Source organism: Actinia tenebrosa, unplaced genomic scaffold (assembly GCF_029948245.1).
Source record: "Actinia tenebrosa isolate PJP-AT-01 unplaced genomic scaffold, QUT_ActTen_1.0 PGA_scaffold4__44_contigs__length_22323623, whole genome shotgun sequence".
Taxonomy (NCBI): Eukaryota; Metazoa; Cnidaria; class Anthozoa; order Actiniaria; family Actiniidae; genus Actinia; species Actinia tenebrosa.
The window spans coordinates 6602797-6618163 of NW_028292581.1; the positions used below are offsets into that span (position 1 = coordinate 6602797).

The following is a 15367-nucleotide window of genomic DNA, read 5'->3' on the forward strand; positions in this document are numbered from 1 at the left end:
ATTTTTTTTTTGTTGATTTTTTTTTCCCCCCGGCGCCTGCTGGTTTTGGACGTTAAACGGAGATTTCCCGAATGACGTCGAGTTTAATCCGAAGCTAAATCCGACGATTTCGCGATCATTGGAGCGAGCCCACGACCGGATGTAAGTGAATGATGCCCTTACACTCGCGGTGCGGCTTTGGCATTTCCTGCTGTGTAGATGACGATGTTCTACTTTCTGAATACTATATAAATGTTCCTTAAAAAAACATAACCTTAGGTTAGCAAGGTAACTAATGAAAATCACCTCAGGTTGGTTGCAGTAAATTTTAAAAATATTAACATAAACTGCTGTGATTTGCTAGTCATTAAGGTCAATACTTTATACTCACAGTAATGTAGTTTTGAGAACAAATTGACAAATTGACTTTAATTTGTGAAACCAGAAGGGGCTCTTTTTCTCTTAATGATTGCTATTATTTTTTTCTTATTTAGAGCAGTTTTATATCAAACCGTGATTTCGAATATTTTTTTCGCTTACTATTCGCGGAATCGAATCTTATTTTGAAGCTGTCACCTCGTCATAGTTGTTTGACACCGACAGTGATCCCGATCAAGTATTACTGTAAAGCTTATCTTTAGAATCATTTTTAAGAGGTATCTTATTTTTTTCTTCTTTATATATCACTGCAGCATTCATATTTTCTAATATAAAACCTCTTCTTCTACGGCAGGAGAGGTCAATGAAAGTGAATCTGTGAACGACAGAGTTAGCATGTCCAGTACTGTGGATTACATCGAGAGCGAAGACGACGAGTCAAACGGACGACGCGCTTCTTTACGCGCTGCGACCCTTGATAAACTGGTCCAGTTTTGTATAGATGAATTCGGTATGTTTTTTAACAAAATAACTATCTTATTGATCGTTACTGTGACAGTGATCTTTGTAATCATTGGAATTTGATTTGGAAGGGTAAAGACATTTGTAAAGTACACGTTTATGATTGTCATTTAATACCATCCCCTCAGAAACAAACTCACCTCTCAAAATCTATCGTGCTAATTTGTGGTTTAAAAAAGAACCCAAGCACTTTCTATCAGCACTATGGCTTTAATATCTACAGAATACTACTATTTCTTAAAACACGTCTAATGTAATTTTCTATAAAGAAAAAAACTTTTTGTCACGTCGAGTTGACTTTTGTCTGTTGTTTACATTTGCTGAGCGATATCTGGTTGATATTATTATCTCTTTGCATGTCAGTGATTTGATTGTCTCTCTCTTTATTTTTATTACCAGATGAAAATGGACCCATTAATAAGGAACCTGTTTTATCGACTGCCTTGTTTACTGCACACCAATGGTTCTTAGAATCGGATAAATTGTTGGAGGCGTTTATGGACGCGTATCCTTATTGTACAAATTTTCAAGTTCATCTTAATTTTTTGGCTTGATGACCGAAAATCGTAAATCCTTTCAGTCGTCACATCTCGCCGTGAAAGAGATTTTAATCTTCTTTTATAAAAGTCTTCTATCGCGTCGGATTATCTAGTTACTAGACAAAAGAACATCCACACTAACATGTACGTGATGTTTGGTTTGGAAGCTTTCTTTCTTGTACAGCGTTTTTCTTTTCCACTCGAGAGTAAATTTCGTAATTAAGTCATGCTTTTAAGTCAAGCTTAAATTTTTTTAAAAGACGCAAAAATGAAGTGGTACATATAAATACGATAATTCTTTTTATATAATTAGTTAAATCATTTTTTTTGATTGATTTCCAGGTAGATAAAAGACTAAAATTTCTCCTATATTTTTTCTGTTCCTAACTTTGGAATCAATTTAGAAAAACATATTTTGAACTGAACTCTCATTTTATCCCACTTTAATTTTTTTATTGTCAGTTGTGAAAATAATTATTTCAGTTTTCATCCTACTTTTTCCAGTGTGTTCTAAAGCTTGGGAAACTTCCATTTGGCAAACGCAATAAATTTCCTGTACAACAGACATCAGACACTCAAAATCTCATAACTACACATTACTTTTTGCATCATTTTGTTTGATGGAAGTGACATTTAAAAAGTGTTTTACAGTACTGTCAAATTTCTCCTTCTTTCTGAGTTTATATTTGCATATATTTTGTTTAAAAAAAACAATTCAGGATTTCTCTCATGAAACATTTTCCCCATGGATGGCAGTCTTTAATTCTAAAAAGCTGCATCTAAGAAGATGAATTGAAAACAGAATCCAATAAAAAATACAGAATCAATAAAAATAGAAATAGCAGGAAGGATTTGGAAATGTTCATACTATAAAATAAATATATACTTTCCATGCTGAGCAGACTCCTGGTAGATCCTCTACCTTTCAGAACCAAGTTGTATAGTCAACCCATCTCTTTGAAATCCAGATATATTTTAGTTTCAAAATTGAAAGTACTGTATGTCTAGATATTTATCATTTTATCCTTAACCTGACAACTAGATATGTTCAGAGCAAAACAAATGAATGCTCAGATCCAAGTAAAGAACGACTACAGCAGTCTAGGAGATTTGCCATATGCCAAGCCATCAAGTAAGATCTATATTTATTACTATATACATATATATAGCAGATTTAATTCAGATATAGAAACTTCCAGACATCTGGACTCAGCTTTCCATTTGTTATTGATGCTTTTGATAGTTTGAGGACTTCAGTACTTTTTTCAAAACCCAGTTGTCTGGAATTCTCTTGGACTTGTATTAATCCTGTTTCATTCACATAAGTTAAGAATTGCTTCATCCTTTGATTTTCCTGCATTTTTTTTAAGAATGGAAAGGAAAAAGAAATTAAGTCATGGGCTGTTTTGATCTTTACAGTTACTGGATGTCAAATCATGAAAATGATTTTAGAAAAAATGAAAAGCTTGCTTTTGTTCACAAAGAGATGGAAGAACTGGTTTATGCAGAAGGAGATAGCTCATTGAGAGACATTATTGATTTTTCAAATATGTAAGTATTAGTACTATTGTTATACAATGATTTAATTAAGTGACATTTCATGTTTATGTCACAAAAGGCAGTCCAAGGGTGTTCCATGGTGAGTTATTAGAAACCATTTTGTAACTTAATTTTATACAACACATGGGTGTAACCAGGGGTCTTGCAGGGTACTATAGGTGCACATGGTATGGAAATGGAACTATGTCTAAACTAACGGTCATCTTGTGGAGTGGTATTAATCCAAGGATTTGCAGAATCAAAAAAAGAACATTTTCAGATGGAGTAATATGAAGTAGAAATTATAAATAGGTCAGCAGAGCTTTAGCATTTCTGGAGAGGAGGGGGGAGGGGGAGGGGGTGTATCCGGATGCACCCCCCTTGCTAACAACCATCCAACATGATAGAAAATTTCAGCACACAATGAAAAGAAAAAGTGTAATACCAACAAATATGCAAGGGCATCAAGACATCAAGTCATGTTGGGTAATGCTAGTCTAATGTCAATGACTTAGAAGAGATTTCTTTTGTAGGGAGCTCATTGAAGTCAATCAACGTGCATTAAGTGTCAGCACCAACCACAGATCATCAAGTGGTCGTAAAGTGTCTCTTGCATTCCCTGATCAATCCCCAGAAGAAATTGCTGAACAGCTCACTTATCTGGACTTTAAAATGCTGAGGAGAATACCTGTAAGTATAACTTAGTAGTACATATTTTGAATTAGTGATGAAAAGAGCGGGGTAAATGGTCAACTGTGGTAAAGAACACAGCTATTTTGAATTTGTTTTTGCAAAAAGGGTCTTCAAGCAGAGCTACATATTCTTTATCCTCCCTAGGCCTTGTATTCTTTCTTATTGAAGTGATAAAGAAGGTAATTTAGAAAGCGTGGACAATGGGAATATATAACCACAACCAAAACAACATGGCCTAAGCAGTGAATCCCAATCAAAAATAACAGGCAGTAAATAAACATTGAACTGTCTGGCCAAATGAGTTTTGGGCATGTCCTCTTGACCAGTAACATGACTGGTCACATGTTGATCAGTCTAATGTAGCTGGTCACCATGTCCAGCCATTGAGCACCTGTTATTTTTAGCCCTGTCACCCTGCACGCCCAATCAAACTCTAGCACTAGAGTCCTTGTACACACCTAGTGAAGCCAAAACTAGTGTGTAACATCAGAGTACTAACCAACCAAAGAAACACCTCCTCCCATAGAAAATATGCCAGCTTTTCCAAGTGATGTAACCCCATTTATAAACATTAAGGATTATACTTATGCAATGATGCAGAGCAAATAAGAAAAATCTTAATCTAAATGCTCTTGCCACTACTAACAGTAAGCTTCATTTAGTTTTCATGTTAATCTTGTCTAAAAGCATTAGGAATGAAATAAGCCTAAAATGCTTTTTGCCAGTGATCAACACAAGTGTTCTCTTCCATTTTGTATTCATTTCAAATATGGATCTTGTTTCAGTTTTCAGAATGGAAGGGGTATGCTCAAAAGTCAAAAATGAATGAGTGTCCTTTACTTGAGAGGTATGTGTCAATGCTTAATGGTTTGTCCAAGTGGATTCAGGCGATGGTGCTCAATCACAGGACTCCAGAGGAAAGAGCACATTGCATAGAAAAATTTCAAAAAGTTGCTAAGGTATGCAATTCTCAAATATAGTATTGCAGCTATTTTTGGTAGCTGCAGGTTGTCCATTTGTTTTTCACTGCCACCAGTTTAAAATATAAAAAGAGAATATAAAAAAAGAAATACTGTGGCGCTTAGATGCAGCTACCCTTTTTGCGTAATACTTAAATTTGCTATAGCAGTGAAATAGAGTGCAAACAATATAACCATGAAACTTTAGTAATACTAAATAGTACAATTTCATGCTAATTCTATTGTTTTCTATTGTTTGATTAGCACTATTTTGTACTATTTAGTAATTAGTGTTTCACGGATTAATTGTTTGCACTCTAATACTAATTTCTGATAAGTTTATTTCCCAAGGTTTTTTGCTTATTTTTGTCCTATTATTACAGCATCTCAAAGAACTTCAAAATTTCAATGGCTTGCTAGCTGTTTCTGGGGGACTAACCAATTCTGTCCTATCAAGACTACAGCAAACAAAAGCTTGTATTTCCCAGGATTGCAGAGAGGTATCCATGTTGTTCGTTCTTTTTCTTTAGGAGTTAGAAAAAATTGTGTTACAATAACAGGGCTTTAAAAAATGGACAATGTCCAGCCAGAATTGGAACTTGTCTGGTCACATTTGACTTGCCAGTTATTCTTGCAGTAAAGTTGAGCAAGAAAACAGATGTGACTGAGCTAAATCTAAATTGGCCAGTCAGTGATCTTGACCAGAGGACAGCTTATCTTACTGAAGCTCTGCAATAACCTGAAAATCTCTTCCACTTTCAAAGGCTTGTTTAATTAGAGCAGGGCTGGATTAGCTGACTAGTTTTTAATAGACCCTTTTCGAGTTCCAAATTACCACTGCGTTTCTTGATTACAGACTCATTTGCACAGGGTTAGCCTCGAGTTTGTGCAGAATATTCACGTGTTCCAGTCAAGGTCCGTCGAGTTTCAAAATGTTCGTATTGTTGAAGTTGTGCATTCTTTTCTTTTCTGTTGGTATTTGTGAATATTTAAACACTGATACGAGGCTAACCCTGTGCAAATGAGTCTGTAATCAAGGAACACAGCGGTAATTTGGAACTCGAAACTGGTCTATTTGTCAATCCTTAGAGATGGCAGAATAAAGTATTAGAATCTTTTTAAACCCTTATTAGTAGTGGTAGGCAGTTTTATACCACAAAAATCCAATATTCTCCAATTGCATGCATCATTCACATAAATTAGTTTGCTTGATTTCCTCATATTAAAAAATGAATATTTTCATTCTTGTAATTGCAGTACATGACCCTTCTTGTAGAGTTTATGTCATCTGAGAACAACTACTCCACCTACAGGAAAAGAGTTTCCTGTTGCAATGGATTTTATATTCCAGTACTGTAAGTACTGCAAAACAATAGAGCGCATGCAGTAAAACCATGAGTTAAAAAAACAAAGTTGCAATACTGACAAATAGTACTATTTAGTGACTAATAGTTGTTATCACTCAACCAGACCATTCATTACACAAAGACAAATACACAAGAGACCTTTTGTGCTAGAAAAAGATTCCACCACAGAGGAGGCAGTATAATGAAGATGAATAACCAATAAGTGATGGTGATAAGCACCACCAATTTTGTAAAGTAATTTTGTAAAGTAGGGTGCTAGGGCACACCTCGCTTTGCCACCTATGCACATCTCTCTGTCAAAAAAGGAATCTACAAAAATGCACATAGACCATATTTACTTTCATCAACTTATATTTTTATTAATTTCTATTTTTTCTATTTCATGAATTCTTTCTACTCCACTAACAGAGGTAAGTGTTGTGATAATTTTCTGCCTGAGCAAAACATTTTTCCTGGATTAAATTTCCAATGTTTTCAATAATAAAGAACTCTTGTTGTGTGTTCTACCAGGCATTCAGCTCAAGGACCTTATTGCCACTAACACAGCTCTCCCAGACATGGTAAATGGCAATCTCATCAATGTACACAAGCTTATCACTCTTGCTGGGATTATGTCCAAGTTTCTGGTTGTACAAAAGATATCACCTCCTGTTACACCGAACATGGAACTGCTGAATATGCTTCGGGTGAGTTGAGGTTTCTAAGTGAGTAGTACTACTTATCTCCTCCTAAAGATAGTGAAATGAATTCATAATTTGTTTCTACAATATTTCTACCTTCTTCTCTGTTGCAACCACCATCCTAATGTATGATTATGGATTACCATACTCCTCTTTGCTGGATTATCGACTGCATATATCTCTCTTGAAAAGCACAGCTGGTGTGAACTGCTTATGTGATTTAGATTCCGGGAACCATCAAATTTATAGAGTTGTTTGATGGTGCGCTCCTGACCTTCAAAGGCTTTCTTCGGCATGATTTCTCCGTTTCCTGCTTTCCTCCCTCCGCTTAACTCCTAAATTCCAATTTCACCTGGCGTCCAGTGATGTGTGCTGTAGTTATGAGCCTTTGACTCAAGAGATCGAGAGTGATCAACCAATTACTGCACGATCGATGTAAAATATATGACAATTAATTATCCATTACTAATTGAATGGATTTGTATTGTGCTTTTGAACAGGTGTCATTACAGCCGCGATTATCAGATGACGAGTTGTACGAATTATCGTTAGCAAGAGAACCTCGGAACGCAAACAACACGTCCACAAGTTCATTAGTAAGTTAGATATATAACTATTGGTACTATTAGTATTCAAGATTTTACTTTTGTCTTTGAGATTTGCATTATCTTGGATGAATCAAAGAATGCAAACGCTTTTCGGGTCGGAGCAAGAAAGCGGAGAGGTGCACTCCTCTCAGAGGGATTTTCTTACCAGAAAAAAGTGGGCTGCTTCGATTTGGGTTTCTTGGATGAATCAAGCGCATTTCTGCATGGGCGAGAGAAGAGGGAGAGAGAAGAGCGCTGCTCTCAGCGGTGTCGCATCTTTAATGTCTTGTAGGAACCAAAGATTTATCTAAGATGATATCGGTTATTCTCCTATTTGTTCACACAGTGAAAATATTTTGAACCTCTTAAGAGATAATTGTGCGCCTTTACTGCAGCATTCATGTAATAAAAAAATATTACATCGCATTTGTTTGTGACGCGCATCTATCAGTAAGCATTACTCTATTTATTTCCAGTGTCCAAACGAATCGTTAAAGGACCCAGACAGCATTATAGAGTTTGGTGACTGGGCGTCGAGTTCTCATGGAGCACCGGATTTTAAAGTACTAGAAAGACACGTGGCTGCCATGGTCGAGGTCTGTCGTAACGCATTGAATTACACCCATCTTTATGACTATGCGACTGGCACAGCCCTTGTTTTTCGACTACCGTCAATAAAAAAAATGCTTACTCAGACCGTTGGAAATTTGATTGACGGAAGGCTATTGTGGCTGGTTGTGTGGGTCGCTTAATTATAAAAATGGATGTAAGAAAGTACTTTGTTGTGGTTCGCGGCACTAAAAAACATATCACGACAACATGTCAACAACATGTGTATAGGGATACATATAGTACCGACGATGTGCGTACTGGACCTTCCATTTGCGCACATTTGGTGGGTATGAAGATATCAAGAGGATATCGTATAACGGACGTGGTGTGTCCCAAAAGTAAGCAAAATTGTTTGTTCGTTTTTGTTTTGTAGGCGGTCTTTGGAGTGTACGACATAGACAAAGATGGAACGATAAGCGGCAAAGAGTTCGATGCAATCGCCACTAATTTCCCCTTCATTGATACGTTTGGGGTGATCGATGTCAATAGGTAAGCTAAGTCAACTGTGGTATATGATTTTCATCTGTCTTTGCTAACTGTATGTGCAGACTATCTGTCATTCGTATTTATAATTTTATTCAGCCAAAGAGGCAGTCAGTCAGTCCTTTATTCATTCATTTATTGATTCATTGATTTATCGATTCAACGATTCATTCGTCATTCGTTCTTTCATTCGTTCATTCGTTCATTCGTTCATTCTTTCATTCGTCAATTCGTTAATTCGTCCACTTGTCCGTTCGTCCATTCGTCCATCCTTTCATTTCATTGGGTGGCGTAGTGGTTTAGTCCTACCGCTCGACTCTCACCACTGTGGTCCGGGTTCGTGCCCTGGCTCAGACTGGATCATATGTGAGTTGAGTTTGTTTGTTGTGTTGTTCTCTCCCTTGCCACGAGGGTTTTCTCCGGGATCTCCGGTTTCCTCCCTCCGTAAAAAGCAACATGTGAGTTGAGTGTTGTATGTTGCAGATATAGAATGTAGTGGTAGTGCGTGTGGAGGGAACCTCACGGAAGAGCCCCGCATGGGGAGTGGTGGTTGTAAATACATATTCTTTCCGTCCGTCCGTCACTTTGTCAGTGAGTCAATCATTTTAAAATTCATTAATACACTCACTCAGATTTTCTTTTTCCCTTTCTTTCAGTGATGGTGTAATTTCTAAAGAGGAAATGAAAAATTACTTTCTGAAGGTCAATTGTCAGAATTTAACCAAAGAGTTTTCGCACACTTTCCAAGAAACTACTTATTTTACTCCCACCTTCTGCTATCATTGTGGCGGCTTGGTTAGTATTCAAAACAGTCCTTCTTGATAATACATCCACTTTCATGCTTGTTATAATAATTTAATAATTTCTATAGCGCGATTTTCCATGGCAAATGATCAAATGCGCCTTATAATCGTAAGTGTTAATAAAAAGTGAAAAATAGATATTTACAATTATGATAACTCTATTGAAATATGTATAGTATGTAAACGAACTGTAATTTGTATAAAAATATGGAAAATTGTTATTGTACTTTAGTGCGTCATTATATCAATAGGAATGTCTTTGCCAAGGCCCTTCTCATTTATCAGTTACTTTTTCATTTTCAGTTACGAGGAATTATTAAACAAGGATACAAGTGCAAAGGTATTATTATCATTGATATCTTATATTAACTGACTTGTGTTGTCAGCAACGCTGTCCGCAACGTCTGAACAGTGTGTTTGGAATTTCAAACAGTACCACGTTTATGGAATTTACGTCATACGCAAGGGTCTATATTTTTTTTCTATCGTTTTAGGCTGCAACGTCAATTGTCATAAAAGCTGCAAGAAACAAATAGTGATCGAATGCCGAACCAAGTCTCCAATGTTACATAGTAAGGCCTTTATTGACACTAGTCTTATATGCTGCTGTTATTAGTGTCGTAACGCAACGCTCACTCCCATTGAGGAAAGATCGTTGCGTGACTTGACGACACTTGTAGCAGCTGTGTAGAAGTCTATATTTACACTTGCTGACATTTAAAACAATAATTCCCACCTTTTGCTGCGCGAAATCATACGATTTGCCATCGTGACAAAATGGGATTTTCGTGGACGTCAATCAAAGGGATTTTTTCCTCAGCCAATCAAAATCAAGACTAAATATACAAGCAACTGTCCAATCACTGTGATTGAAATGCTTGTGGCCATGTTGGTTGAATTTAACGAAAGATGTTCTTCGGATGAAGTATGAACCAACATGATCACCACGTGTTTTGTTATTTCATTCTCTTGGGAATGATTGAAAACCTAAAGCTCCCCATTTATGCGAAATCTTCTTTCTCGTTCCGCAGTGGCTAGCAAAGGTGACACACTTCGAAGGATAAAAAACAGAATGAAGTTTATCAAGCAGCCTTCAGTGGAGAGCCTTAAGTTGCAGAACGGAGAGAGTGTCAGCGTACCGGCAGACTTTTATGAAAGGCTGCTAAAGGCGGAGGAGGTAAGGCAACGAGGCAGTCAAAAATGGGTGTCGTATCCGGCATTTCATGTAATATTTGGTTGTAAATTCAACGTTTCCTACTTTTTTTTAATCGCCATCGACTCAAGATGTTAATGGCATACAGTAAATAATTTGAGGTGATTCAATCATGCAACTCTAGTGAAAATGAACTAAAATGAACTATTTTATCTTGTGCGATTCGTGTGATGGGCAATGTTCGTGCGCGTTATCGTCAGAACTCACGTCTGCTCGGATCAAGTTGCGCATCGCTTTTATTCTCTTTTGAGCAACAAAAAAATTTTTTTGTTTGATTAAGTGCATTTTAAATACCCAATATAATTTTGACTATTAGTGCGCGATTAAAGAACAGTTTTCTCTCACTGCAACTTGTCTCGCAAAGGCGTTGCGACACAAGTTGCATGGAACATTGCTGCGTGTAACCTACGGCGCAGCCTGAGAAAATATTGCGAGAAAAGTTGCAGCAATCGTTGCGAAAAGTAGAATGATTCTTATCTACGATTGCGTCTCCGTTGCACCGTTTAAACCCTTTTGTCGCAAAGCTGTAGCGAGACAAGTTGCAGAGACGATTGCTCCGCATAATAGTGCCTTTAGTGAAGTCGAATCTTTATTTTTGTTTCTTTTTTTACACCAATAGTCCCGAGACTCCCTGCTCGTAGAGAACGCGAACCTGTCGAACCAGCTGGACGAAGCTGACAAGAAAATCAGTATCCTGCAAGAGCACTTGGACGTATTACGCCAACAAACTGTTACTTTTATACTGGAACAAATGGATGCCTTACAGATGCAGAAGGTCACGGCTGTTTAATGGTACCTGACTGATTTGAGGCCTCGTGTCTGTGGGATGCTAAGAAAGACAAGGCCCATAACATGCAGTCGTACTCACAAATGCTTGGGAGAACTTTGGTAATGTGGAGAAATTGGTTACCCTAAGTCATGCCCCCACCCCTAGTAAAACTCAAGAAGAATAAATTGGGCATACAAAAGACACCTAAGAAATCACCCCCCCCCCCCCCCCCCCCCGATTTATTCATTTTTATCTATGTCAAACTGGTTTTGGCATTGGTAAAGTGTCATTTTTTATCCATATATTTTTCAAAACTTCTTTTAGTAGTTACATAACGTCTTCGTACTTTCTTCTGAAACCCCATCGCAAAAAGAAGCAAATACGTCGTTATTGAGCAGTAGTACAAGTTATTAGTGCTGGTCACAATTGTTCATTCATAATCATGATTAAAATGGCTCTTTTTTGGTTTTGAAAGGCAGCAGCAACTGCATGAACGAAAGCCAAGGTACTTAAGGTATACAGTGCTGATGTGGTTTTAATCAGGTTTGCTCCTAGTCTTATATCTGTATGAGTACAGTCAAGACCGATAACTGAAAATAGAATCGCTACAAAGTTAAGCAATCGGTTCGACAACATCAATTAAAGCAGAATGCGAATGCAATAGATCCTGCAACACCAAAAAAAAACAACATTTTTTGCTCAGTTAATTGTTAGTTATATGATTATCATCAATCAATCATTATAATAATCATGCTCGCCAGTAAAATCGCACTATAAATATCTATAATTTTTCTTACATTGGATGAAAACGTTTTTCCTACGTTTATGTATCTATCTTAGTGTAAATTCTACATTCGCATGCAAATGTATTTAAAGATAATAGAATAATTTTTTTCATGTTCGTTTAAATTCTAATTTCGCTTCGACAGCTATAAAACACGGGTTCCATGTCAAAACGACCTCCAAAAACAAAAACAAAAACAACAACAAAACAACAACCTAAAAGCTAGCCATAATATGATAATTATAATATAGTAGTAGAGCAGATATGTGCTTGTATTGTACATTTTCTGTTAAAAGCACCAAATTTTCAACGCCGTTGCACAGAAGCTTGGAACCATTGTTTATTTGTCGCCGAAATGAATTTGACGGATACGTGTTTATCCCCAAAATAATAGCTTAGTTTGTATATATCGCACATTGCAGGGATTGCAGAAATTTTACATTTCATATCTTTTAGCTTGGGAAGGAATGCGCGACTTATTTTAATTTTTTTTACTAAATACAGAATTATTTTTGCTTAAAAGTGTACAGTTTGTTTAATGTATTATGTAATTATCGATGTCAATATAATATATATTGATGTTTATTTAGTGAAATGTAAACTGTCAAACAGTTCGATTTAATAAAAGGACGAAAAACAAATCATAACTAGAATAATGCTTATTTTTCGGGCTTAAACAACGTTAGAGTGGGTACAGGGTATCAGGACCTCCTTGTCGTTCCGTGAAGGTTTGTCAATGTTGTCGTCACTCAGCAGTTGTTGCTAGCGCTGCTGTTGTAAAGAAGTTGCAATCAGAATTCTTTTATAACTTGGCATAAAATCACTCCATTACATATTCTTCTTCAAACGATTTGAAAATGGGGGCGGTCACCAAAAATTTTGTGGTGGGTAAACGCTGAGCGGCAAATATGGTGTTCATCGAGCTAAATAAGACGGGCGCATATCGTAAGCTTGGGTATATGCTAACACAAGAAAAGTCAATTATTGGTAACTCCTAGGTCACTGTCCGTCTGTCTGTCCGCGTCGATTAGTCGAGGAAGATTGTCCAAGTTGATTGGTCGAGGTAGATTGGTTACGATTCAACTCCCCAGTTCCCTCCCCCAGGAACTTTTGACTCGTAACTATCTACCTCGACCAATCAACTTGGACAGACAGACGGACAGCGGCCAAGGGAAATAGAGGGACTTGGCTCGAACTCTAGAAAACTCCTCCTAGATTATGATTTACATACTAGCCACTCTCAATATTTCGTATTTATGATAATTCTGTATTTCTTTTCCCAAGAGTGTTTGAACAGTCCCCTTCTGAAAGTCTCACAGAAATCTGATAAGGCTAAGCATGGGGCTCCTGTAGCAAAAAATAAAAAATAAATAAAGACCTTTACTGCGCATGTGCATTCTAGCGCCAGTTTACTTTGTAGTTGCCATGGGAACAAGGATTATGGAAACCCACAAGAGACAAAGATGGCGAATACAAAATCATAACTACAAGAAAGGATTTAGTTGAGCTCGTTGTTTGCCATCCGTGGAAAATTCGCTATCGTTATATTACCCAATACTTCAAGTAAAACACGTATATCTCCGTTGTGCTTCAATATGTAGTTGGATCGCTTGAATTATTCAGAGATTTTTGAGGGAAAATCATTGAACAAGACGATAAAGTCATGGAGATTCAAGCGGTAAGGTTTCTGTGTTGCTTGTTCTTTTGCACCTGAGAAAAGGATTTGAAAAGATTATCTAACGAAGGGTTACGTTGATAAATAATTCTTGTATCTGAAAGGCTTCTTTTAGGTTGACATCTCGCATTTCAAATATTTTGGCGCTCAAGTTCACACTTACTAAAGTTAGTCTGTCCGATCTGGAAACTTTGGGCACAAAGTATGCAGCAAGCTATCTTTAATTATTTTTAGTACATCATTTTATCGAGAAACTTTACTAGGCATTTCTTATACCAAATACCAAATGTAAAACTTTTCAAACCAATTTTGATAGTTACTTATTAACCAAAAGATGTCTAAGTTTGTCAAAATTTTATACACTATCCCATGCACAAGAGTCACCCAAGTGTCATTAGCGTAAGGCCAGGAACTCAGCTAAGTACTTCAATTTGTAGTTTACTTTTATTCATCGGTGAGGCATAATCTCAAATGATGAAGAAGAGGGTCCATCAATCTGTACAAAAAACATTAACTGTATTTACATGTAAAGATTGTTTTGACCCTGCTTTTATATTGCGTGTGATGATGCGCATAATCGCTATAATCGCGGCTTTCACAAAAGGCCGAAAAATATTATATATGGACATCTTATAAGTGTATTTTGAGTCTTAGATGCAATAGCTCTTTTCCTTTAATTTTGGAAGGAAGAACTACTGTAGCAGAAACAGAGCAATTAGCACACATTTTACCACTACTGTAAATTTTCTCCCTTTCTGATTGGTCCAGAGCCAGGGGAAATAGAAGGACATATCAATAAATTATGTCAGCAAATCAATGTGCACGCTTAAAACCCTGTTTTTCTTTCAAATTTTACCCTTGTTTTACCCTCGGCAATGCCTTGTGAGTCCACAATGATGACAAAAATTATTTTAAATAAGAGGACATACCATGGAAAACCGGAGGAAATTGTCCAAATATTTTTTATATTGCGTCAGTTGCCTTGACCTTTGACCACATAGTTTTCAAGTTTTTATTTTTTTTGATAACGCATGCCACCAACTTTTCTTGACGTGATCAAAATAAAAAATCTTCAAGTTCTGGTACTGTGCATGCTCATGCACAACCTGGCGCCTGTGCGTATAAAAACTATATAGAGCCACCTTAAAGCAGGTTTGGCTAAAACACACCACAGTAACTGAAATAACAACATCCTTTGAATGAATTCCAGCATGTAAGATCACTGATTAGAATCATGATCACAGTTATGGCATGGCTTGTCTGAATGTACTCTTTGCAGTCCTAAAAATATGCTCAAGAAATGCAAATTGCTGATTTATTGACCAGTAGTACATAACTCTATTATTATATTATAAAATTTTAGAATGGGCAAAAACTCAAAGGCAGAGATCCACATACACCTGTGAGGTTCTTGCCACAGTTGCCTGAGACTCGTGCCAAGCCGGCATGGCAACAGGCTCCTCCTTCATTCCAACTGAGTAGCAAGAGGCCAGGTTTCGATGGTGAAGATGGCATTGGTGTCATCCCTGGTATGATCAATATTTTCTGTAATTAATATTGTAGTTAGTAGTATATGATTTTCATCTTTGTGACTTTGGAAGATAAAAGGGACATTTAAACGGTTTCTTTTTTAAAAGTGTATTAAATGAATAGATGATGCACCTATATAATGACTTTTATTAATATTTAACAGCATCCTCCCCCTTATCTTGTGAGCAGAGGTTTTTTTTCCCTTCGTAGGGCTAAACGGCAGGCTGGTCGTGGAGGAAAAATATGTTAATTCAT

The 15367-nt window shown here is 36.8% G+C and overlaps 2 protein-coding genes across 3 annotated transcripts in view; both read left to right on the forward strand.

Moving 5' to 3' along the window:
- Nucleotides 1-140: 140 nt before the first annotated feature.
- On the forward strand, nucleotides 141-11353 carry LOC116288096 (RAS guanyl-releasing protein 2-A). 2 transcript variants are annotated; one of them, XM_031694832.2, is made up of 18 exons: nucleotides 141-290; nucleotides 713-868; nucleotides 1279-1384; nucleotides 2461-2550; nucleotides 2838-2969; nucleotides 3491-3647; nucleotides 4436-4609; nucleotides 4993-5109; nucleotides 5867-5964; nucleotides 6485-6662; nucleotides 7157-7252; nucleotides 7720-7839; nucleotides 8229-8344; nucleotides 8995-9133; nucleotides 9445-9481; nucleotides 9636-9713; nucleotides 10173-10318; nucleotides 10974-11353. In XM_031694832.2, exons 1-18 carry the CDS (start codon nucleotides 275-277, stop codon nucleotides 11142-11144), a joined length of 2127 nt encoding a protein of 708 aa, XP_031550692.1. In that variant the 5' UTR covers nucleotides 141-274; the 3' UTR covers nucleotides 11145-11353. The 2 variants fall into 2 exon arrangements, with proteins under 2 accessions (XP_031550692.1, XP_031550693.1); XM_031694833.2 differs by lacking the exon at nucleotides 141-290 and adding an exon at nucleotides 524-635.
- A 2011-nt stretch (nucleotides 11354-13364) lies between these two features.
- The window catches only part of LOC116288074 (dynein axonemal heavy chain 7), a 54286-nt gene continuing 52283 nt past the window's right edge, over nucleotides 13365-15367 (forward strand). Inside the window, exons 1-2 of the mRNA XM_031694792.2 lie at nucleotides 13365-13585; nucleotides 14946-15111. Coding sequence (XP_031550652.2) covers nucleotides 13571-13585; nucleotides 14946-15111 — 181 coding nt within the window. The 5' untranslated portion in view covers nucleotides 13365-13570. The remainder of the gene's footprint in view (nucleotides 13586-14945; nucleotides 15112-15367) is intronic.